Source organism: Tribolium madens, unplaced genomic scaffold (genome assembly GCF_015345945.1).
Source record: "Tribolium madens isolate multiple individuals breed KSU strain unplaced genomic scaffold, Tmad_KSU_1.1 Scaffold_1;HRSCAF=32;Tcas5.2_LG8, whole genome shotgun sequence".
Taxonomy (NCBI): domain Eukaryota; kingdom Metazoa; phylum Arthropoda; class Insecta; order Coleoptera; family Tenebrionidae; genus Tribolium; species Tribolium madens.
Window position 1 is genome coordinate 5593676 of NW_025400984.1, and position 27115 is coordinate 5620790.

General features: G+C 32.5%; 1 protein-coding gene across 2 annotated transcripts in view; it reads left to right on the forward strand.

The window, feature by feature from the left end:
* The first annotated feature begins 279 nt into the window (after positions 1-279).
* LOC123003642 (dorsal root ganglia homeobox protein) overlaps positions 280-27115 on the forward strand; it is a 38625-nt gene continuing 11789 nt past the window's right edge. The window contains exons 1-4 of one of the 2 annotated variants that reach the window (XM_044396537.1): positions 280-425; positions 9737-9854; positions 12948-13141; positions 21375-21709. In XM_044396537.1, coding sequence (XP_044252472.1) covers positions 9761-9854; positions 12948-13141; positions 21375-21709 — 623 coding nt within the window. In that variant the 5' untranslated portion in view covers positions 280-425; positions 9737-9760. Of the gene's footprint in view, positions 426-7519; positions 7564-9736; positions 9855-12947; positions 13142-21374; positions 21710-27115 lie in introns of those variants that run through there. The other variant, XM_044396538.1, reaches the window with a different exon arrangement.

Sequence of the window (27115 nt, forward strand, 5' to 3'; positions counted from 1 at the left end):
CATAAACTGTATCGGTATCCCCACTAACTGCGATCCGGTATACCGGAACAGGACTCTGTCTCCGTCCTCGTCCTGTTGCCTCCTCGCAGGACTCCTCTTCCTGCTCGCGGCTCCGCCCCCGGACTCTGGAAGTCCACTGCGCAAGTTCGCGAAGGTTTCCAGCATCTGGACCTCCCCTAGCAACGTCAGTATCTCGTGTTGATCTGTCATTTGTCCTGCTCCGATTGTTGTGCAGATAAAGGCGACCGACGACGGCGCTCACACTCGATTTTATTACGATTTTTAAGTGAAAGATTATGGCGCGAAAGGACGATTGAGTGGACGGTGACGCGTTGTTCATGAGGCTAGAAAAAAGGCTCTCTCAGAAAAGGCGAGGGGGCTGAGCCCCCGGATCCGACATCACGATTTTCGGCGACAGTCACAAGGTAAAGTGTGCAAAATTTACAAAAAAATTATTCAATGTTCAAGTTAATATAGTACATGTGTATTTTTTTAGAAAAAAGGGTTGTACTCAGAATTTTTGCTTGTTTCTTCTCATTAATTCAAACAAAAGATAAAATAGTTTATAATTATCTATTTAATTATACAATTATCGTACATTTTATACATTACTGTTTACATTTTTTTTATATTAGAATATTTTGGATTCGGTCTTAAAATGCTACTCGTACCAAATTTATTTTGTCTGGATTTGTAAATTCATATCTTCAGTCTTTCTCTCTCATCTTCCTTTACTTATTCATGTGATCACATGATGTTAACCCTTGGTGTATTTTATTATACTTTACTGTTTTTTTCGCTTTTAAACTAGACGTAGGTAAGTGTTTTCGTAATTATTGTTAATAAAATCACTGCTTCTCCTATGGAACATTTACGAATTTTATTTAACTAGGATAATTTTTTTTAAATTTAAAGTTAACGTACGGGTATTTTCTAATTCTATTTCTACAATTAAGGTTTTTGTATTTTTTCATTTCTCAAGTCTGATGCTGAGTTTACATTTTATTATCGAAGCAGGCGCAAAGATGCAAAAGCTATTATGATATTAATTGTTAGACAAGGATAATTTAATACTAAATTACAAAATAGTAGACTTTGCTGTTCATAAGGAAAAAATTATGAATATGATTTTATCAGTTATCAAATAAGTCATAATTAGGTTTGTTCTTTAAATAACAGAGCTATCACCAAATTGATAAAACCGATGTATTTCAAAGATTTCGGTAAATTTCTCTGTAGAGGATCACTCTAAAATGTTATTACAGTTATTAGATATTATACCATATTGCATTTAAATTCACACATACCTACATAAGATAGATATGCATGCAACAAATTTACAATGTTGAAAATAGATACATTATTCTGTACTTGATAATAAAAAAATAAAGCCCTTACATGTTTACCCTTACTACTCTTCTTTCTTATTAAATATTTTTTTAAGAAAATATTTAAAAATATTTAAATTTAAATAAAAATGGGTTAAGTAAGCAGGTGTTAAAGTTCGTTTGTCCCTTGCTTTTCGAGTTTTTATCAAAAAACAAAATTAATTGCTATAATACAAACTAAAATTATTATCAACAAAATTTCAAGTAAATACACTTGAAAGTCGTACAAAGTAGAATGCGTTTTACTACTTATTATAATCTGCGCTTTGGTAGTTATAAATAACAAACATATAAAATGATTCGTTTAGTAAGGAACTTAGTAAACTTTTAGTAAAATAGTTTTGAAAATGTTATTGAGAATTGAGTAAAACGATGAAATAATTTTTCGAAAAACAATTTGTTGCATTCAGTAAATAAATTAAACTCATTAAGTGTTTTACTTCAATTTTTTTTTAAATCAAGTAAAAAATTCTGATGTTCTTATTTGCTTCAAGCAAGAAACATATGTAATTGTAAAAATCATTAAAAAGTGATGACCTACAACGCAAGCATAGACGTCAGTTGCAATCAGTTACATATAAATAATTTCTTCCCGTATTAAAAATAGAATACGTTTCTAATCCGAATCTGTCTGTAATGAATCGATCCTCGTGCTAAGAAATATATCTCTCCATTAAGTCGTTGCATCTGACCGAACCCATATACGGGCCTTATTAAATTTATAAATAAGAAGCGATATGTCTTTATCAAATCATCATGATATTATTATTTGACACATTAATTTAAATGTTATTTTCGTCAATCAAATAATCAAATTAGGGAATGAAAGCCCAAGTTTAAAACGCGGACCAGCACACTGCCGTCATTAAAAAAAAACACTTAACACAAAATGAAAAAACACAGAAAAATTAAAATGAGCACCAGTATAAAGTACTGCTAATTGAGTTAATTCGTCTCATTAAGCAGCGCGTTACATTCTATTAAATTGTACCTAATAAGTGCAGATGTTCTCGAATTCTCAGTACGTTTTCGAATTTATTAACTTCTTTTTTCTTATGTGGGCGCCGAGTATAAGTAACGACAAGTAGCCAGATCCATCATCTGTCCAATAAAGCGATATGAAGAGTTGATTGTTTTCATGATTTCTATTAGTAGCTCTAATAACAACAATCATCGAAACGAATCAACGTCTTGATTTTATTAAAACATTGTGATTTGGTTTTGACGGAGTGAATGAAGCTTTCGGACGTTTGGATTCAAATTTAAATCTTTAGGACGCTTCGCAATTGAGTTTGCACTTAATTTACACCAGGCAGGATGTGCTTATTAGCGATATGTCATATCCACAAACCTAATTGTTGTAATAGGGTTAATAAACTAAACGCTGCAAAACAGTTATCTGGACGAAGAGAAGAGCAGCCAACACTCTGAAGAGCCGAAAGGCTTCTTTCGAACTAAACACTCTCATTGGAATGTTCAAAAAGATTGTAACACAGTAACTGTTTTTAATTTAACCTCTTGTAACAAAAACTGCAATATTTTCAAAGAATGTATATTTTTTTTATCTAAATAAATCTAAAGAGTACAGAAGTACATCCATAAACACAAATTATGAAATTCCTTCTTAAAACTTTTCGTAGTCACACTTTTGAGAAAATTTGTTATTTGGTTTTTTATGTAGGTACCTATCTAATTTTAATTTTTACTGGTTAATTCTTTCGTGTTCTTTTCTTGTCTAAATGTTAAAATGAATAAAAAACACGTTGCTTCAATTTTATAGACTTTTAAACATTTTTGTATTTATGAGAAATATCCATCTAGCTATAGGGTGTATCAGAATTGGCGCTCCAGAAAAAAATTTCAACTAAGATAAGATACCAGGAACCAGGAAAAAATGTTTAAAATTCCATCTGTCAAAAAATTTTGACATTTTTTTTGAAATTTGACAATTTTTTATGTCTACATATCTTGTATATGTTTTTTTTAAATTATTTAGTAATGGTACAAAAAATTTTGCCAATAAAAGCCACAAATAACATTAGACAGAGTTACAATAAATTTAGGATACAGCTTCCTTGTTTCTTCTTCTAATAGCCTGTAGCAAAAAACTTGGGAAAGTATTTTTCCAACAGAAAAAAATAGAGTTAAAGTGCAAAATTTAAACTTTGAAATTATACAGTATGTCCCCGGATACGCCAAAAATGCAAAGGAAAAACATTTTTTGCTTTATCTGAAACGAGCAAATCTGTAATTAAAACTTTATTATTCTAACTCAGTGTAAGTGGCGCAGCCTGTATAAAAAACGACTCAAAATATAAACAAATATATTTTTAATGATATTAGTCTTCAATACTAATGCATTATTCCCAAATTTTTTCCCATGTAGGTACACTTTGTCAAAGTAGCTTTTTGGAATAGGGGCTCCGAAATATCTAGTTAGAACAGCATTAATAATAATTAATTAATAACGCTTCGTTTGATTGAAGATTAAATAAAAATCGAAACGTTGCCGAAAAATTGTATTTCCAATAATCAGTTCAAAACACCAAATATCTTTTTTCTATACTATACTTAAACAAAATAGACGATAACACATTAGAAATTCTTTAGTATTATACATAATTACTAAAAACACAATTATTAGAAATAACATAAAATAATAGTTATTTATTCGACGAGTTTGAGTGTAAATCGGCCGCTTTTCAAATTAGACTCAACAAGACTTAAAATTGCTTTAAATCTGTTAAAAATAATCTGACGTTTCTTATTGAGAAATGCCAAACAGTTGTCAAAACTTCCTTACACGGGAGAAAAACCGTAAATTTTAACAGTGTCAAAGAATAAAAATAAATAAAAATTTGTTCGATGAATTGTTAACCCGAATTCAACTCTTGGTCTATTTTTTTTGTCATTTAAGACATTCGTAGCTTTTGCTTTTGGAAAATTACACTTGCGTCCTTCGTCGCCTCGTGTAATTTTCATTGCAAAAGCTACTCATTTCTGAAATGTTAAATTTTGGCCGAAAAAAATTAGACCACTTATTAAATTATATTTGAAAAAATATTTTTTGGTATCCACTTGTTTTAATTAAAATAATTTGTTTGACTTATTTTAATCGCCTAAGCACAAGTTTTGGTCCATTTATTAGCCCCCACTTTGTATTCATAATTTCTTTCTGGTAATTTGGCCCTAATCTCTTGATAAGATCTGAGCAGGTCTCTTGTCAACTTGCTTGCAAAACCCGTCTACGTCCGGTGCAAACTTCCTCTAATTAATTACGTCCCCCTTTCACCTTCCCCCTTTATGAATAATAAATCCCGTACTTAACAAATGAAGAAATCCCAATAAATTCCCGTTGGCACTCCCGTAGTCGGCATCAGGTGTCGGTCTTGTTCCCGAAGAGCCTCCGTCATTAATATCAATTGGCTGTAGGTAATGTGCGTTCCCCGAATTAGACGTGATTAGCATATTATGCCGCCCCGTCTAGGCAAACATGTAGAGTAGTTGCTGCACGGTCCAAATTGCATTCCATACGTATGATTAGGGACTAATTCGCTGACGGAGGGGGCCCTCTGTAAGGGATATCCACTCTAATAGAATTACGACGGAGCCCCCGTGATCAACTTACCGCTGCGAGGCTGTCGAGGACCCGATGCGAGACTATATACTGTAATCCAGGCCGACGCATCACGATAATCTCATCAATTTTACATTCGCATGTTAATTATTATTGAAGGAGAGGGCGGAGGTAGGACTCTTGATGGACAATTATAGTTATTTAATCGAGACACAGTGGACAAGTTTCAGAGCGGCGGAAATTGCGTAAAAATGATCACTTCCCATTAGGCAAATGGATCGGATTGTGTAGGAATGCGATTTGGAGCATTCTCTGCATCCGCATCTGCATTTTCGATATTAGTTCCGTACATCAAACCCAATTAAAGTGGGTCTAATTCGGCAAAGTATCGATAATATGTCTGTTCTGTTAAGCGCCATGTTATGACATGCAGCAAGAGCGCAATATACCCGATGGATGATAATTACAAATATGACGACTGTCTCGCTCATGATGTCACGTATCTACTTAATATAGTTAACTTAATCAGAATTAATTCGCTGTTAATTTAACCGATGCGACCGACAGTGTAGGCTTTATCTAATTTAAAAACACGGTTCCATATCTAGATCGGTTTCCATTAGGGATGCTTGCTAATATACTTAGTTTCAAAGATAGATGGAACAGGAAAATCACAAAAAATCTAATTAGAATTAGATGAAACAGAAGCAATAAACCAAAGGCAACAACTGTAGATAAACATGCATTCACCTTTTTTTTTTAATAACACCCATTAAAATGTTTGTTTATTTCTGTTTATTCAGTAGAGAATAAAGTATATAATAGACAACAGGACACACCTGCATGACTAAAACTTGAAAATTGTACATTTCCTTGTCAGAAACTTCGCAGAAAAACAAATTATTAATTACAACAAATCAATAAACAATAAAAACGCAAAAGTATTGTTAAATTAGGAAAAATATTGTTCACCATTCAGAACAAAAAAATATATATCTTTTTTGCAAGTATAGAAGTTTGCCTATTTAACTCAATTTATTTCAGTTAGTAAACTAATTTTATATGTATACAAGGTGTTTCACATAATTTTACAAGGCCAACGCCTGTAAAATGCAATCAGTAATACGTGGTAATTTTTTTTAAACGAGCCACCGTGGATAATTCAGAAAAATAAACAAAAAATAAATGCCGAGAGAAGTCTATTTTTAATTACAGGGGGACACCTTTTAGTGTACTTTTGAAAGTTGTAGCTTCAACCCCCTATGTAATATACAGGGTGTTTCACATAACTTTACGAGGCTTGCGCCTAATGTACGCACTCAAATATACAAAAGTCACAGAACACTGGATACAAAGAATGCATATTTAATTATTTAATTTTTGGAAACCCATGACAGTAGTTGTCAAACTAATCACTGTTTCATTAATAGTCATAAACTGCAGTTTTTCAGAAACAATTATCATTTGTTCTATCAAGAGACGGCATGAATATGATTGTAGTTTATCTATCTTAATCACTAACTAACTAAAAACGTTGTAATTTTTAAAGAGTGAACAAACTAGAGAAAAGTATGTAATTTTTCAAAATTTGTAATCGAGTTCGTATCGGAATATGTATTATTGATTGCATCTTACAGGCGCAGGCCTCGTAAAATTACGTGAAACATCCTGTATAGACAACCCCTTCAAATTTTTGAATGGCACCAATCCGTTTGTGATTCCCCAAATGAAAGGTATTTTGACCAGGAACTCGGCTGTGTATTTTGTTTGAGTTTTGAGTATTTTTAATTATGTTACGCAGAACAAAATCTAGCGGAACAAATTACTAGGTATAAAAGTGCAAAGATAGCTCTAAAACATTGTCAAAAAATTATAAATAGACCTGTCTCAGAATTTTTTAATTTTTGTTTATTTTTTAAGATATCCAGGGTGGCTCGTTTAAAAAAAAACATCCTGTATATACATAAGCCGGTACAAACTCGTTTAGAAATATCGAAAAATTGCATGGTCTTCCGTGGTTTGTACACCCCTCAAACAATTAGCAATAATTAATTATTGTTTGATAGTTATCTAGGGTTATGCATAAATATGAAGCAATATTTGAACTACAAAAATGACTTATAAATTGATGTTAATTTAAATTAAAACTCTTGTCCTATCTCAATTGGTAAGAATTTTACAGCCCTCGGAATGTGGGTATGGAAATTTGTTCTTTTTTGTAATAATTTTGGAACCATTTGATCAAATATTATAAAATTTGGAATAGTTACTTATGAGACCATACCAAACTAGTAATCACAAAAACCGGACATATCTACTCAATTTCCGGTTCCAGCAATTGCAGGTCACATTTTCTGTGTTTTTTTGGCCTCTTAACCCTAATTTTTTATTGGTTAAATCGATAGAGTAAAAATTTTCGAATAAAAAACTGATGAGGATAGATACACTCAAATTAAAATAAAAAGAGGCCGTTAGTGTCAAATTTGATAAAATTAATTATTCCTGTGGATACGAGCGCAAGATTGAATTTATAAAATTAGATTACTTGGCATCATAAAGTTTGGTAATTTGTCATCAAATCAATTTTGTTGTCAAAATGTAAGTAACATTATTTATAATGATACCTATAATATTTTTTAATTTTGAATTTTTTTAATTTGACTGTAGATTAATTTCAAGTCTACTCATTCGTTGTTCTAATATATCGGGTGTGTCAAAAAGGCCAGACAGGCGTGACATGAGAGACATGTAGTCATACACAGAAAACGATTTTATACAGTATGTCTCCGGATTGAGTTTAGAAGAAGACATTTTTTTTATCTTTCATCTTACGCCAAAACTGCAAAGGAAAAACATTTTTGCTTCACCTGAAACGAGCAAATCTGTAACTCGTTAACACTCGTGGTTTTAATAATCCACTCGGTGAAATAAAGCGTTCGATTTCACTCAAACTCGTCGAATAAATAACTATTTTTAATTTTCAAAAAATTGACAAATTTTTAAAAAATTCATAACGTACTATTTGTTTGTTTAGTAACATGGCAAGGTAATTTATATCTTGCCATAAGTTGCAGGTATGCAAATACATTTTATTAGTTTTCCCATAGTTGAGCGGCAAAATTTTGTAAATATTTACTTAGACCAATGTTATAAATTGTAAAATGAGATTATTTTTGCTGCTCCTTTAAGAATTCATTATTTATTGCCAGGTCTTTTCAGACTTCAAGCAAGTGTTACACATTTAAGAATGCCTAGTCACTAAAAAATCGCTTATTTTTATTTGTCTTTGGTGTCGTAATTATAATAACTTTAACTCCGACCTTTTTGACACACCCAATATAAAAATTGCTTTTTGAAAACCCATTAATAAAATATTGCATAATTGGCAATCATTGTCAAGGGTTGCCAAAAATAAAATTAAATGCAATTCGTTAAGTTGTGTGAAACACCTTGTATTTAATGAAATTTAGTACCAGGTCACTAATAATGCTTGTGAAAAAGAATCTATTGACAACCCTGAATTCTTGGTAATCCTCCTAATTTGTTATATCAGAATGTTTCAGGTGACGGCTAAAATAGCAGTCGCTAAAATCTTATATTTGACACCAACTTGAGGTAAAAAGACTAAAAATATCATAATCATTTAGTCACTTGGTGGAATCAAAGAAGCTGTATTTTAAATTTCAGTTACCCTTAACGTTAGTGGCCAATATTTTTGTGCCTTTATTTGAAAAAACGTGAAAAAACGCAAGATGTTATAATGAAGAGAATTAAAAGCCATAAAAAAATGTTAAATAAAAGATATAATCTTCTAAAACGTTTTCTCCGTGTTCCCTGTTTTCTGTTAGTGAATAAAAATCGTCTTTAATCATTTTTAATATACAGGGTATTTCACGAGTGATAATGAGCCTGACCAAATTTGAACTGCAACCAGTAATACATTTGCATAGGCTTCATGGATTTTGATTATGAATTTTAAAATTAATAAAACATAGTTATCGCGTGACTGACACAAAAAATTGACAAGAGAGGAAACACAATTTTTAAGGTTATTTTACCATTGGAAAACACTTTAATGATTCACACCTTTTTGGAGCTTTTCTATTCAGGAAACATTGTCTTTGCAAAGGCAGAAGCATTTTTCCCAAATTCGCCATAAATGAGAATCATCTGTTTTCTCATTGATCGAATGCATTTTGACTTTTTGTTAAATTTAATGTCAGTTGTGACTAATAAAATTATTGGAAGCAAAGCTATCGTAGATTCATAATCGGGTTTTCAAACAATGCGATATCTAAAATATCCACGTTAACTTTGCAAATGTATTGTAGGTTGTATTTTCAATTCCGTAAGGCTCATTATCACTCGTGAAATACCCTGTATAAGCATTATTACTTTTATTTTTTATTTATATTTCCTTCTTAATTTTTATATCAATTGCCATTACTCATCATTACTATTTTGTTTTTTTTTGATATAAATAATTAAAAGTTACGTTTATAAGATAATACATAACAAAGACTCTCCACTTCCACTTAACAAAATTTTATGAGCAAACCCGCATAATTTTGAAATTAATTTCATCATAAAAAAGCCGTAGTGTAATGACAAATAGGTTGTTAGCAGAGAAATAGTTTATCTCACAACAGGATAATTGTTGTTCCATGCACTTCGGTTGCTTGAGTAATTAAAGCATTTTTAAACTTTTCTAAATAGAAATTGTGTACATTTATTAAGAGTAAATTGGTTAATTAACTTTTTTTTATTTCAGATTGCGGGTGGGGGAGGCAGAGGCATGTTCTGCTACCACTGCCCGCCCGCCTTGCACCCCGGCGCCCCACAGCCCCGTCTGCCAACTCTGGAATACCCATTCACTCCGACCCACCCTTGTAAGTATAGACTTTTACTCCGTCTCCCGACAAGATTAGCGCATAATCACAGGTTGTCAAAAATACTTCTTTTACGAGGTCAAAACTAATGCGATAACTAAATCCACCCTTGATGCGACATGCGGTGCCGAAATTCGTCATTAGGGGGTGCCGAATCTCCGGAGAGCGAGTCGCGCGTCCGACGTTGATGACAGATTTCTTCTTTATCGATACAATAGCACCGATAATCACAGAGTCCAGGTACGGGATTAGCGGATAATCGCATCATCACAGGGCGCATTAGCGAACTGTGACCTCGCAGAGAAAGCGACGATTTATCTTTCAATCATTGTGTTTGTCATCGCGTCATGAAATTCCGGACCGAGCCCTGTCAGAACCGATTACGGACTGATTTCGCATTCCATTTGGAATATCGATGGATCGCCGAATAAAACGGACGCCAAATCCAGCTTTTTGCGGGAAATCATCGCCAATGGCAAAGTGATGACGCTACTCCGGACCAACTCCGGAATCGGAGGCTTGTTCAAATGAACATTTAAATAAAACTTTTAATTAAGATATTTTTCTGTATGCCTCAAAGAAAAAGTGTCTACAGGGTGTTTCACATAATTTTACGAGGCCTGCGCCTGTAAGATGCAATCAATAATACATATTCCGATATGAACTTGATTATTTTGATCTTCTCTAGTTTGTTCACACTTTCAAAAATTACAACGTTTTTAGTTAGTTAGTGATTAAGATAGATAAACTACAATAATATTCATGCCGTCTCTTGATAGAACAAATGATATTTGTTTCCGAAAAATTGCAGTTTATGACTAGTGATTAGTTTGACAACTACTGTCATGGGTTTCTAAAAATTAAATAATTTAATGTGTATTTTGTGTATCCAGTGTTTTGTGACTTTTTTATATTTGGGTGCGTACATTAGGCGCAAGCCTCGTCAAGTTCTTTGAAACACCCTGCATATTAGTCATATTTGCCCATTTACAAGAAAAAGAAAAATGAAATGTAACTTCTTCGTTTTATAATAAGAGCATAAATATCGTTTGGTGGTTGTTTTAGGAAAAAAAGAATGTATGTACGCAAAAACTTAATATTCTTGTAAAATACTGATATGAAAGGTAAAATAGTCAAAATTTTGATAGAAAAATTGTTTCCATGGATAAAAATTTTGTTTCTTCTTTGTTATTGTTCCTTGAAATCTTTTTGTTTTCGTCTCTAAATTTTCTAAGACGTTTTTTCACTGATGTATAATAAAATTTGGAAAAACAATACAAAATCGAGACTGTCAACTCTTCTTATTATAAGTAGCTACCACAAACAAATTTGCTATTGCTACCAATATTAAGCCTATTTAACATTTCCGTAAAAAAAGACAGACAAAAGTCTGTAATGAAAATAGAAAAACAAAAACATTATTCCAAAATACAAAAACTGAAATATTTCACGACAGTGTGTAATAATATAACTAACATTATTACTACAGATCAAATTAAAATAGGGAACAAAAATTTATCAAGAAACCGCAAACTTGTCTAGAATAAAAAAGGCCATGGAATGCGCAGAAGATAGAAGAGCGAATCTCTGTAAGAGAGTGATGAACAACCGCTTTAGCTGCGGTACAGTTTGTGAAACAATTTTGTTCTATTTTCGCATTGATCAAACTCCATATTGCACCATATTTCCAGTGTGTAGGTATTGATGTGTACAGCAGAACTATAAAAAAAGCTCCTTTCTCTACCCTTATTTTGACAAATGCGCATCCGCGACTCAAGCCCTTTCTTATTCTAAGTATGTAGATAATTATTTTTTATTTTTAGGTTTTTGTAGATACAAATGCAACTTACTTAATTGGTAATAACTTAAGTAAGTAATCGAAAAGTCTTAGTTGAAATATCTCCTTGCACAATGAATAAAAACCAAAGTTTTTCTAAAAGTAACTGTATACTGTATAAGTTGTTGATTATTGTGTTATGGGCTTGGTGAACGCTCCCATCTGCAGGAAAAAATTCGAATCCTCCTCTGTTCGCCGCGCTTTAAAAAATTCAAATGCTTAAATGTAATTATCCGAGTCTTCTTTCATCATCATAGGATAACTTTTCGGACGAAATCCACAACCGGCATCTCTAAACTTTAATTTCAGTTATGCGTAATTACATTACCGCCATGCCGAGGATATATTAATTAAAATCTCATGTTTAATTCAGAGAAATTGTATATTTAATCTTATAATCTGCTCTGTTCCCCGCGAATTAAAACCGCGCAAACATCGCTTATTTCAAACTCATCAAATATTTACCGCTTTATTGATTTAATATTAAAATCGGTTTTTGCGCGCTATAAAATTGCTTTTTATTGTGAAGTTAATGCTTTTTTTCCTCTCCCGTTCTGTTTACTTTTTTAGTTCGACCATAATCAGCTTTAAAAGCTCTCTCCATTTTTAAATTTCAATTAAAATTATTTTTTTGACGAGGTTTACAACGTGCGCAGATGAAATACAAAATCACAAAATCTGACTAAAGATAACGCAAAAACGTTTTGATTTCCACTTGTTGTCCATAAAATTAATCACAAATAATTTAAATCTAATTTGAAAATAATATTGTCATCAATGAAACGGAAAGTTTCATCAGTTTATCGATGTCGACGCTTAATTTGATCAGAACGCCAATTAATTTGTTAGTGAACGATTTTTCGGTGAACTAATTTAGTCAATTTATAAATGAATTCGGAGAACTGGCACTTGTCCATCTGAGCAAATCTGACCAATAACATTTTTATATCAATTTTTATCTAGAAATATAAAATTTTCCATTTCTGCCTTCCCTCTCGCAACATTTCACTGAACAACTTAACGCCGAGACGTATTCGGTAATATTTGCCGTCTGGTAAGCTTCTTCCAAACCCAATAATCTTAATAGAGTTTGTGTTACATGGAGTTATCTTGTTTCGTAGAAAAATCTACTTTGGAACTTTCCAACTTTGACCTGCGGTCACTTTTTGCTACATGTAATAATCTCAGACGTTTCACGTTCATCGTTACCAAGAAATCTTTACCAAAAGGCAATAAAATAAACGATCCTTGTGCAGACACGAGCTATTCCTACCATCCGGCCATCCACGACGATACTTTCGTCAGGAGGAAACAAAGGCGGAATAGGACCACTTTCACCCTCCAGCAGTTGGAGGAGTTGGAGAGCGCCTTCGCCCAAACACACTACCCGGATGTCTTCACCAGGGAGGATCTGGCAATGAAGATCAACCTCACCGAAGCCAGGGTCCAGGTTAGTCGACTTATTTTGAATTGAGGAATAATGTAAAAAAAAATTGTCGTTCGTAAAAATCATTTGGCAACTACGAGTAGTGTCATTTTTTTTTTTTTTGAAATACTCAAAGAAGATTATTTAATGCTGTTTAATTGGACAAAACTCTATTTTAAGTATTTTACTAAGCGATTTTTTTATAATGATTAGTTTAGTTGCATTAATACAGGTTTATTCACAAGACCCCACATTACAAAATGGGAAATAATTTAAAACGTTTGACCGGATAAATATGCGTTCTTATTACACAGGGCGACAAAAAAAAATCATGTCGTGACAACTTGACAAATTATATAGGTATCATTTTGTTCGTCTCAGTGAAACAAATAAAATGCATTAAAAAAATTTCAAAAAGTCCACACTCTTTGAACTAAATATTTTATTTCTAATATAAATGAATTTAAAAAACTTTAACTCTAAAAAATCATTACTCAATAACTATTAGACCGATTTTCTTCAAATAACGACCATTCTAAAGGGATGGACTTGTCCTTCAGAATGATATGAAATTTGAAATTGAATATTGGCAAACTTTTCTTCGAACAATGTTCGAAGAAGTTCGAAGTAAATCGAAATAATCTAAGAAAAACCCTACGAGTATTTTTTTTTCTTTGTCACCATCGTGTAGAGCATCTTTTTGGAATCCAAATTTTTAAAATAATATACCGAGTAGTTTTCAAGAAATGATTTTTTGAAGTTAAGGTTTGCTATTCAGGCATTGCGCCATATAGGAGAAATGCATGTTAATCTTACTTAAAATTTTATTTTTATAAAAGTATTTGTTTTAAGACGCTTCTTTTGCTTAAAAATGGTCAATTGCACCCTTCTTTGTTCTAATTAGAATAAACAAAAACTGTTTCTTTACTTAAAACAAACAAAGAGTACCTGCGTACTAATTAAAGCAAATATTCAATTTCACATTGTATATCACTCTAAAGGGCAAGTCCATCCCTTTAGAATGGTCTTTATTTGAAGGAAATCGGCTTAATAGTTATTGAGTAATGATTTTTTAAAGTTAAAGTATTTTAAATTAATTTAAATGAGAAAAGAAAATAGTTCGAAGTGTGTGGACTTTTTGTAAAAATTTTTAGTGCATTTGATTTGTCTTACTGAGACGAACAAAATGATATATGTATAATTTGTCAAGTTGTCACGACATGAATTTTTTTTGTCGCCCTGTGTTATCACGTACCTACCGACAGAGACAATAAGTTTTTGATGTACCGTCTTCAGAAATCTTTAAGATTTGACTATGTTTTCCATAACTTCGACATTTTTATAAATAGAGTTTTTGTAACATTTTTTCCATGTTCTTGGTAATTCACCTGACATGGCATTTTTCTCAATAGGTACATTTCTTTCTTTATTATAGAATAGGAATGATTTTAATTAAAATAAATTTTATTCAATAAAAATTGAAGAAAATAACAGATATTGTTTCTACTGTAAAAAACTCTTTACTCCCTTGAGACGTAAACAGCTATTTCCTAGTCACTTGTCTATTCAAATAGTGTATGATTAGCACATTAGCAGCGTAATGATTTTATTAAAATATGTTGCATGATTAAAAACATTATTTATGCAAACAACCAACTAATTTTAATAATGTTCTGTTTCAATACTAATTTTAAATAGTTAGTTGTGGATCCACAATAATCGAATTGTAAAATGTAATGTGATTATTAAAAATCCTATGCTTAGTGTCATTTACTAAAAAAATAATAAACTTCTAAATTTTAATAGTTTTACTTTTAGACCACATAGTGTAGATCTGTCACTCTATCGCTACTTCATAAAACTACTGACGCTGTCGATTAATTTTCAAAGAACGAATAAAAAAATTGTTTTCGTTTGTTTGAAATGAAGAAAAAGGGTTTAAGGGTTTACTAATAGATTTGTTGTAAACACAAAGACACCTTAATAACGATTACGCAAGCCATAATTCTGGTTAGTTTATTCGGCAAACCGCAGCAGATGTTGTTCTTTGTGTTATCACAATGTAACAAGTATAGCTCCAACCCTTCGGCCTGGAGCGCAAACATCAGAGGGGTGGCTAATCCCATCCCCTGGCAAATGTTCGTCTAATAAACATGTATCCAACACAAGTGCATCATCAAAAAAAAATCGTTAATTGTTGGACTAGTGGTAGTAGGGTAATGGAATTAAGAAGTGGAAGCTGTGTACCTCGCCTCCGTTCGAGGGCTAAAAGCTCACGTCAAATGAGCGGATTATTTATTTTAATATGATAAAACGTCGTAAGAGACAGCACTTTGCGCTGTTTTATGAAATCACTCAGGAAAATGTGTGATTAAAACGAATTTGATCTCGCGGAAAAGCCTCCCAAAGTAAATTTATGTTAAAAGTGTATTAGTTCCGCGAGCACGCTTTAAAAGTTAAGTGGTCAGATTAACGTTCGTTTTATTATTTAACTTCATTAAAACGCTGTCGACGGTTTTCCATCGACGAATTATTCATCGCAGACGTTTCGGCCTTTTCCACGCTTCCTCAGGCTCTAATTTGACACGTAGAGTTGAGCCAACAGACAAGAGAACGGCCCCAGGCCGGCAGGAAGTCCCTCTGCGAGGTGTGTATTAGATTCCGACGGCAATTAGAGCTCGCTAATGAGCCTCTACGGACACAATTACACTCGTCAGCTACGGAGGACCTCATTCGCTTTGTAAATGCATACGTGAATTACGGGTTAGGTGCCTAACACTGAGAAATTTGAGTGGTCAGAGATGCACCTCATACAAACCGGAAGCTCTTTCGCTATTCGAAATTTGCACACAATAGACGTGAATAAATAAAAAACACTAACTGTGTATTAGATCAACGAATAGGACCAACGTTTTCAAAAATTTTTGCACATTCATTTTATTTATCTTTAAAACCGTAGTGTTTGTCAAAATTCTTATTAAACCCACCCACAAAATCAATTTTTACATGCAAATCAAAATGAAAAAAATTAAGTACAAAATTTGTTATTGAATAAAAAAAAAACATTAATGGTTATTTTTTATATACGCTCCCGAAAACAGCTCAAATGAGTCCCCAAAAACAGTTTTTCCAGACTAAAAAATTTAATTGGTTACTATGGTGGCAAATTTTTTTTAATAATAAGAGGTCTGAATTCATGTTTTGGGAGCTTTAACAAAAAAATGTTGTTTGTAACACGTACCTAAAACGTTTTTGCGGACTCATCTGCTATTCCAGACTTGGTTTCACCTCGTCCGGAAACAGCAAAATAGTTATTTTTGTTACAAGTACCTAAAACACAGTTTTTGCGGACGAATCATTGCTTAGTCCGCAAAAATGAGTCCGCAAAAACGTTTTAGGTACGTGTTACAAACAACATTTTTTGTTAAAGCTCCCAAAAAACGCATTCACACCTCTTATTAATTTAAAAAATTCGTCACCATAGTAATCAAATTGACTTTTTCGCCCGGAAAAACCATATTTTGGAGTATTGAGTACCTAAAATAACCATTTTACGTACCTACTATTTTATTGAGTCCGCAGAAAAGACTCATTTTAGGTAATCAAATGAGTTCCTAAAACAGCTATTTTCGGGAGTAACAAAAAAAAATTTTGAATCAATATGATAGAAATGTAATTTTACAATTTACTCAAAAACAGTGAAAATATAGGGTGATTCAAAAGTGTCGGCCCATTACTTGGGTGGTGATAAAGGACATCCAACTGAGTTAAAAGTTCCCATGACAAAAAATTGTTTAAGCCTTTTTTCACAAGTATAACTGTTCAAAGATTAGATTTTGGGTTAGGTTTTTGGCCGTTCAGATTATGTTAGCTTGAATTTAGTCAGCGGAAATAGCAGATCTTGCAAGACTAAACAGATATCTGTTGAAAAACATCGCCAATTTGTGTCTTATGGTGTAAAAAGCATTAAACAAACTAGCAAATTTAACAATAAATGAAATCCATCAACATCGGAAACAAAAGAAGAAGATGTTTACATGATAATTTGGAAATTGATAGCTCTGTTTTTCTCAAAAAAGGCTTGAAACGAAAATTTAAATTCATTGTTATGCTTAGCTGAAAGTTTTCCGACACTTTTGTATTTACTTACAAAAAAAAATAAAATACAGGCTGCGCCAGAACTCGCGCCCCAGAGAAAATTTTCAAATAAGGTAAGATACCAGGAACATGAAAAAATATTTAAAAAATGAAAAAAAATTGACATTTATTTTTTGACATTTGACATTTTTTTATATCTATTTAAGGATACTGATGATCTTGTATATGTTTTTTTTTTTACAATTATTTAGTAAAGGGACAAAAATTTTGCCAATAAAAGCCACAAATAACGTTGAATAGAGTTGCAATTTAGGATACGGCTTCCTTGTTTCCTCTTTTAATAGCCTATAGCAAAAAAACTTGGAAACTTATATTTACAACAGAAATAAATAGAGTCAAAGTGCAAACTTTAAACCCTCATAACTTCGAAATTTTTATAGATGTTTTTTTAACATTTTTTCCATGTTCCTGGTATCTTACCTTACTTATATGGCATTTTTCTCTAGGGCGCGAGTTCTGGCGCACCCTGTATATTGGACGAAATATTTTGGTAAAAGAGATTAGATTTTATTTAAAGGTTTTTTAGTAAAAATTCTAAATAATTGTTATTATGTTTTTTTATCCTAATTAGCTACAACTTACCTAGAAAGCAACCATAGTGGTAAATAATTTTTCTTATAACATCATTGTCAAATTTCAATTAAATCTGCGATTAAAATGGCCTGCAATTTTGACAATATGAGAAATGAAGAGACTGATTTATATCTTCTATCATTCTGTGTTTTGTATTTAGTGTCACATATTGATTTTAAAATCAAAATTAAAATCGTAGACTTTTCTGTCCAGAAATTTAATTGTGAACATGGTATTATGTTATAGAGAACAAAAATTTAACTGCTTTAGTTTTTGTTCTCTGGTTATGATAATCTTAAATATTCCCCCATCAATAGAGAACACATGCATCTGACTTAATTCTTGTCAATTCTGTCAAATCCCGCGTTCCTCCTAGCCAATAAACGCATCGAATTCACATCATAAACCCGTAATAAAATTAATACAGAACCTTCGGTCACCCTCCCATCATTTTTCCATAAGGGAGGGTTGTACAAAATGGAAAAAGAAAACAATAACGTCCACCGATCATTCGATTTACTCCTCGATATTATAGGTGCAATTCAAGGGTGGCAGATTGTAATGGGATAAGCACCCTTATTATTTGTTCGGACTCGTTATCCGCTTGTTAGTGACAATAATGAGTGTGTTGTGTGTTGGTAGAACTGAAGTGTCGCAGCGGGCAGCCGGCCCTAATTGCCCGGAATCATCTCACAACGAAATCCAACTGGAAAGACGAGAACTCGCCAAATTTGATTTTTGACCGAAAACGTTAAACTCGAGAGACAGAAATGAAGACGGAACGGACGCGTGGCCGCATTATAAAACACCAAACTCCCTCGAGTCAATGAACACAGACCGGGTCCGACATGTCCAGTGTCATATTACAGTCACTTACATTGGCCGATGTCTTGTGATGTTTTATATATTTTTTGAACGGCATTGTCTGCTCCCCTACACTGACGCTTTTTACGGCCAAAACCCCAAATAACTAGAGGAAAAGTGCGCACCAAGGGCCCACTTTAGACCTTCTTCTATTATCAAAAAATAAATAAAATAAAATAAAATAAAAAATATATTATCAGTGTTTTCTGAGCCCTCTAATTGAGATTTCGTGACAGTTCTTCCCTTGTGCCCTCTCGAGACTACTGTCAAATGAAATTACTAAACAATTAAACGCACGCGTGTCTCCTTTTTTGTCTCTATTGAAAAAAACAACAAAGTACACGCCCCAATTAAAGACACGTGACCATCCGTGTCCCATGTGCTATTTTTCATTTTCCATCTAGGTGTTAACTCTTGGTTATCGGACCGATAAATTCGAGTCAAACCTGTCCCTCGATCGCATAAATTCGGTCCAACCCCTCGGCTTTTGTAAACCGACACCCGATTGACATGAGAAATGTTATTGCGGGCCTTTCAATTCGATTTCGATGTAAACTGATACTTTAATGATGATTACGAACGTGCGTCATACATCGACCAAGATAAATGGGACTCATACGCAAATTTGTTGAGTAAAACGGAAACAAATACATTTTTGCATTATTCTCCCAAAACAAGGGAGTAACAAGGGCGTATTTTAATATTAGATTTCAAAATAGAAACAAAAAGAGAAAATAACGGGCGATAGCCCTACTAAAGGTAGATATTAAAATAAAAAAGTGACATTCATGGTGTTGTGTGACATTATACAGGCTGTTTTAGAACTCGCGCCCCAGAGAAAGATAAAAATAATGGAAACATAGAAAAAATGTTTAAAAACTTCTATCTGTCAAAAATTTTGACATTTTTTTAAATATTTTTTATTTCTATTTAATGTTACTGATGATCTTGTTTATGTTTTTTAATAATTATTCAGTAAAGGTACAAAATTTTTACCAATAAAAACAACAAATAACGTTAAACAACTATGTTTTGTAACTATACAATTTAGGATACAGCTTCTTTGTTTCCTTTTCTAATAGCCTGTAGCAAAAAAACTTGGAAAATCATTTTTTCAACAGAAATAAATAGTGTTAAAGTGCCAGGTATAAACTTCTATAATTTCGAAATTTTTAGAGATTTTTTTAACACTTTTCCCATGTTCCTGTTATCTTACTTTATTTACATGATAGTTTTCTCTGGGGAGCCCGTTCTGAGACACCTGTATGTAGTATTGTTTTTTCAAATGAGAACATTTATGCGATATGTTCAAATAAAATATATCGCGACCAGAAGGTTCTAACTGACTTTTAGTAAATTTTACAGGGCACCATTTATAATGTTTGCACATATACCCTAATCTTTAAGAGTATCAATTAAATTATGTGCCTTATACTTCTGTATGTATTTAACTAATTATAAATTAGTCACATTATCCAATGTCATTTTATTTTCTAAATTGTGCACGTACTTAAAACCCTATGGTTCTCAAATGTGCATAATATTTTATACGTAGTATCGATTAAAAATGTTATTAATTTGTTATTACCTTTTTAAACAACAATTACTTACTTTATACTTTATTCTCTCGTTTTTAACTAATAAATCTGCTACTTTATTCCCTCGGGAATAAAATAAATGAAATATTTATTTTTACTCCTGAAATAAATTGGAATTGAGTGAATTGAATCTTTTAAGTATTTATTTTGTACTCAATGTTAAAGAGTGCTTTTATCAAACAAATTTCAGTAGATAACGTAGCCTTTTATCGTCTAGTAAAACAAAGTAATTTTTATCAACTGTTTATATTCAAAAAATTCTGGTAGGTGAGTGCAAAATAAAACGAAATATTATACACGACGATAAAGACTGTTTATCTACTCCTGAAAAAAGTCCACTCGTGACTTCGTCACTCGTAAACTTAACCTTTTCACTCGTAGAAAAACAATTTCTTTATCGTCTTGTATAATAAATAACTATTTTTGAAATAAACAAACATTCTAATATTGATTTTTATTTTTAAAATTGTAATTGAATATTTTGACAAAAAAAATTTCTTAGCTATTTCTTCCATTTTCTTGCTTGCCTTTTACGTGGCTATACTGGTTTTCTAGTTTTAGATCAGTATCATCGTCTAAATTTGTATCTCAGAATTATATGGACCTAATTTAAATATTTTTTTTGTCTTGAGAATTTATTTTTCAGCAATATTGAAATTGTTGTTGTAATTTACAATGAATGACGAATTCAAAATAAAGCTTATTACCTTACTTAAATAGTCGCTATTTTATTTGCTAATTTACTCAGAAATATTGTTCATCAGAATCAACGCTATTACTGTTACAACTACCGGAAATATCGTTTTTCGATGCCATTAAAAAAAGCACTTGGAACTTTTTGGTTCTAGCAATTAACGGCAAAGCCCACTTACAACTAAAAAGCACAAACTCTAACTCTGTTAATTTTGATATAAATGGTGGATTTGCATGCAATGGCATGAGAATTATAATAATAAATTATTTTAAAAATTAATAAAAATGTCACTTGGAAGCTTCTGGTTCTCAGGTCGCAATGTAATAAAAAATGCTTACCACTTTCGACCTGAAATTATCGAAATTTTCAGGTGTGGTTCCAAAACCGTCGCGCCAAATGGCGCAAAGCCGAGCGTTTGAAGGAGGAGCAGCGCAAACGCGACGGCCAAGACGTGGTGAAACGGGACCAGGACGAAGCGAAAGAAGAAAAGGTTGAAGAAACGAGTTCCCCGGAAGTGACGGCTCCAGATGAAGAACTGGTCCGGGAATGTTCTAGCCGGAGCAGCGGACGTGAGACTCCGGAACAGAGAGTGGCCGAAACGTCTCCGGATCCGGCTTCGCCGCAAAGTCCGGCAGCTTCAGCTTCTTCGGAGCCTCCTCGTCCGGTGCCTCCGCCCTTCTCGCACATGTTTCCCTTCGGTGACAGGTAGGTGATATTGTTTTAAGTGACATCACCGATTAATTAATGCGGACCGATAATCGTGTTAGCTTCGTAATTGAGACCAATTAGGATGCACGAGAGCTTCGCTCTTGTTTGCATCGGTGGGAAATTTTCCGGACTTTTCTAGCGAAAATCGTGACAGTGTTTATCAAACAATTGTTTTCATTATGGAGGCTAGTAAGTAATTAACAAGAAACATGGTAGGGTAATTATTAAATAATTAATTTAAACACTTGTTAATTGATAACATCACGCACTTAAAATTAACTAACTCGTCAATTTCAACAGTGAAATCTTCAATCTAAATGAAGCATGATGTCATGGGCGTTAATTACTTTGTCGGCTGACTGTCACATGAATTCTGGACGGGTTCATCAATTTTCATCGATATGGCCTTTAGAGCGAATTTTAGGTGACCTTAAAACATTCTGTTCAATTTCCAAAAATATTGCAATTTACTATTTACCTACGTTTCATAGTTCATACATTATTAAAAAATCCTCCCATATACGACAAACTACGACTGTTTCCCTGAAAACCGCCACCTTTGATTAATTATATTAGACTTTCAATTGTTTAATTGTCAAAATATAACTCAATTTACACTCCATTTCAGTTGATAGTAGAATTTATTAGGTAATCAGGGTTTTTAGAGGTTTTACCAAAGTTCAGTTGATTCTCGTAGCAATATTTTTCTACCTGATTTTTTAAAGGTAGTAATGTTTTTTCTATCACATTGAAATTAAAGGTTATGCACTAGGCTGGGGTTTAATAAAATTTTAGGGCGTGCTTTACTCAAAACATTAAAGTAATAAAAAAAACATTTTAAGCTGAAGCTTGTTTTCGGATGAAACAGTAAATAAATAAATCAGTAAATAAATAATCAGTAAATAACTCCAATTACCTCCGATAAAAAGTGTCGATCAAGTTAAAAGTTAGAAAGTAAAACCAAGTCCAAAAATTTTGTTCAAAATGTTGATCGAACTTCTGGTGTAAAAGAAAAGCATATTCTTGCTAGAATCTGTTAATTATGTCCCTGCGTTTGTGGCAGTTATCACCCGTGTGTCATGGAAATTGGACGGACGAAATTCACTGTTCGTCACCGTACACACGGTATGTTCTTACGCATGTTGCTGTATAAAAGACACATTTAAAGGTTACTTTGCGTTAAGTCTGAATTTACTTGCCATTATGATTTTGAATAAAATGCCAAAGTCTTTTAGTATCACAAAAAATACTAACCACCACACGGTTGATACAGAGCGCCCAGAAATGTGGTAGCAACATTTACACAAAGTGTTACAAGATGGCACTTTCAAAATGCCTTTGTTCAATCTTGCAACATAAAATTTTTAAACTTAAGCCCGATTTATGCATTAAAATTTGTCGAGATGTTGCTCGAAGGATTCAGTTATGCATTGAGCATTATGGGGATTAATTTGAACACTTTCAATAAAATTTAAATTTGAATGTTTTACGTTTGACAATTCTTGACATTTCTTTAACTCAATTTAGATAGCGGCGTTGCCAGGTATCTCTGTAAAAAAGTGTCTTCTTGCGAGATCAATGGAAAAACTTGCTACCACATTTCTGGGCGCTCTGTATAGTTATACAGGCTGTAATATAAAAAACGCCCCAAGCCATAATTTCATTACTTTTAAAGACGTTATAATACCTACTTTTTTGTTCAAAGTTGCACAGTTTTTCGTTATCAGTCGTTTGCTTGTTTAAGATAAAATGAAAAAAAATATTCTGTTCTTTCCACACCCTACTTAATTTAATTTAATTTTCAAATTGCCTAAAAACAAAAGTTAGTAATAAATAATAGTAAGTGAGCTTGTTGAAAGACAATTTAATGGGGATTTCAAAACTAATAAAATATACAAGGTCTTATATTTAAAAAACTGAAAATAATGTCACTTCCGGTGAAATAGGAAGGAGCGTTATGCCAAACAATAGATGACAAGAAACTGTTTCAAGAAGTATTCTCATATCTTTAAAAATAATGGAGTTATGGCTTGGGGCGTTTTTTATAATACAGCCTGTATAACAGACTTTTACAGGATATTAACGGCGTCACATTATAAATTAATACACTCACACTGTTGATTTTCTTTACCTTTTCCTATTTTTGAAAGCATTGGTAAGTACTACAATTTTTGGGGCACTAATTTATCTACCTACCGTTTCTGATTTTCAAGAAATTGTTTGTACTAAAAATCAAAATCATAGAAAAATCCATCCACACTACTACGATTTAGAAGTGATCTTAATAACAATTTAACGTTTAGTGAATTATGCTATAGAAAAAAATATATAATTTTATTCAACTATTTTACGTATGCGTTATCAATTCCCGGGATTAATTCACTTGGAACTTCGTCCCTTGTAAGTTAACAATTTAGGCTCGGTCAAAAAACTCAATCTTATCGCCTTGTTTAAAAAATAAGTGGATCGAAAACCTAAAGCCGTTGATTGTCACCTTTGTATCACATTTAGTATTCTCTTGAGTTGTTTTCGCTACTTCGACATATATTTTATCGAATTGGAATATGAAATGGTAAAAGGAAGCAAAACAAAAGCGATCATTTTGACGTGTTTTCCGTTAAAAGTAGAAAAATTCTGAAGGTGATGTTTAAAAGAAGCAACAAAAAGAAGAATATCTCATAAGCGTCGTCCGTCGTATAAACGGCCGTAAAAAGCATCGAGAGCGTCTCGAGAACAAACATATCGTTTTGAATTTTGCACCGGTATCTGCCTAAGTTGTTGAGGGGCAGCAGAGGAACACCAAACTATATTTCCCCGGCATAAAGCGGATCTATAAAACATATAAATTCTATATTCTTTCTGTGAAGTGCCATATTACATCTCGAAAACACTGAGAGCAGCAAAGATCTGACAAGAGAAGAAACTTAAATATTCATCAAGCAGACATAAAGATCGTAATATCATAAAACGAATTTTCCATTCGTTCAAACAAAAAGAAAACCGGCTAACATCTCATTTGCATTTCAGAGAGGAGGGTCTCCGCCTAGAAATGACAGTGATATTTTCATTAAGCTAATTTCGTTGTGAACAAATTAAACCTCTCGGAGACGCCGGGGCCGGATTAATCGCGCGTGTGCCGTATCAGGGCCGGAGTTGAGTGGATTTATTTCGGAATTATTTAACGTGATGGGTGTGCTTATGCAATTTAAATTCGTCACATAGCCGCCGGCTCGAGTCGGTCAATAAAGTCGTACGAAAAATATGAAACATTCATGACGAGGAAACGGCTGGAGAGCAGTTTTCGTCATGTGATGTAATAGGGTAAATATGAAATGCTAATATTTGAAAGTTAGAAATTATATTTCAAATTGAACTGTCCAATATGCGGGACCCGATACAGAAAAATTATTCCGGGACGCCTGAAGCCATACACTTCATCCAAAATGGCGGCCGACAAGCAACCGCGCGCAAAAACATATTGAAGCAAACGATAATTATGTATTTGCACATTTGAAAAAATATCTTCCACAAACAATATTGTAAAACAACATACATTAAAATAATATAGAGAAATTTGGACTAAATACATAAAACGTTCGTTTTTCAGTTTTAAAAAGATGGATTGCAATTTTCTGGATATTTTAAACCCTTATTAAATAAAGTCTCTAAAGTTATTTGATTGTAACAATTTATTAAAAAGTTACATGTGGTAAAAGATGACGGTTCAGGAAAAAAAAAATTTTTTCTTTAAATTTTTTTTTTGACATTGTCCAACACCTATTTTACTTTTTATCAGAGAATTTTTGGGAAAATGGCATTTGAAATTATAAAAATAATGTTATTCACAACCGAATATGTAATATTGACATTTCTAACCTTGACGATCGTTGAAAAGTGTCTCATTACTGACCTTTTATTAACTGCCTCCATTACCTACCTCTATTAATACCCTCGTTTACTAGTCCCACTTGTGTCACAACTAAACGCGTTCTGTAGTGTATAAGCAGCTGCATGTCATTGTTCTGGAGTTAATTATTCGTCTGAATTCACCATTTCAATAGATTTAAAGATTTAGCAAAGCAAAAACTGACACACAATCTAGCAAAAAAATAGCGTGACCACATTTTTTGTAATGTTTGTTGCTATGACGGCGAAAACGGCTGATGATCGATCGGGTCAAACTTTTTGAAATTTATTTTTTACTTTTTACAAAAATTAAAAATGCGGTTGTGAATAAAATTGTTTGAAAAGTTTCATTTGTGTCTCGAGATAAAGTTCTCGTAAGTTTTAATCTCTCGACAGAAATGAAACACTGTTCGTCTCGGTATGTAATATACTATTTCTTAACTGTTTTCGAGGTTTCAATTAGCACTGTTCTGATAAAAAAGAAGGCCAAAAGTTGGTGGTCCCTATTAAGTTTTTATGTAAAATCCGGCTGTAAGACATTTGTATTAGCCTTAATTTTTCGTATAATTCGTTTAGCAGTACCATATTACGAAAATTCGATTTTGCTCAAAAATATAAATTACCTACTTAAAATGTTTTTCCTTACAATGAAACACCACTACAAGTCCAAAACAAAAAAACAACTATTTTTTGGACTATGATACTTGAAAAAACGTGATTATACGAGAAAGTAAGACCGATAGAAACAAACGGGTTTCAAATTTGAAATACCGTCTACTTTTTTTTTTTTTTTGAGAACAAAAAGGTACCAACAAATACTCGAATACAACCAAAAAAGGCTAATTTTCTCAAAATCCCTTCAATAAAAATTAAAACGGATTTCAAATAAGTATTTACCACTTAAAACATATTTATTTTGTCAAAGGATAAAAAGTAGAAATTGTGTAAAGATTCGTGTCCAAAATTTGATAGTAGTTGGAAATGGCTTTAAGTTTTAAAGCATTGAAAACCTCTAATTTAGTGAAAAAAAAGTCGGTAGAGTATAATTTATAAAGGATCATCCTGCATTGAATTCATCGCCTTGAATCTAAATAAGAGATTGATTTTCAAATAACAATAACCAAATTTGATATTTAAAAATCCACTAAGCATTTTTACCTTTCTGTAAGATTCACCAATTTATTCAATTCTAATTTATTTAGGGCAAATTGGGCAAATATCCTAGCTTGAAGTATGAAAATCGATCATACTTGGAAGCATAATTTCTTTTTTAAATAGTTACATAAACGTAATTAATTTAAAAGTTTATTTAAATAGTGTTTGTATCAAATTTTCTTCACTGCAAAAACCACAAAATAAAAATAATTTGATATGATTGGGCCACAATTAAATGTAATTGGTTATTTAAACAACCCCTTCCCCTTGTTCCGCAATTCCGCCGTTTCGATTTGGCGATCTGTCTCGAAACAATCACATCCATGTGTTTCACCCGCATTT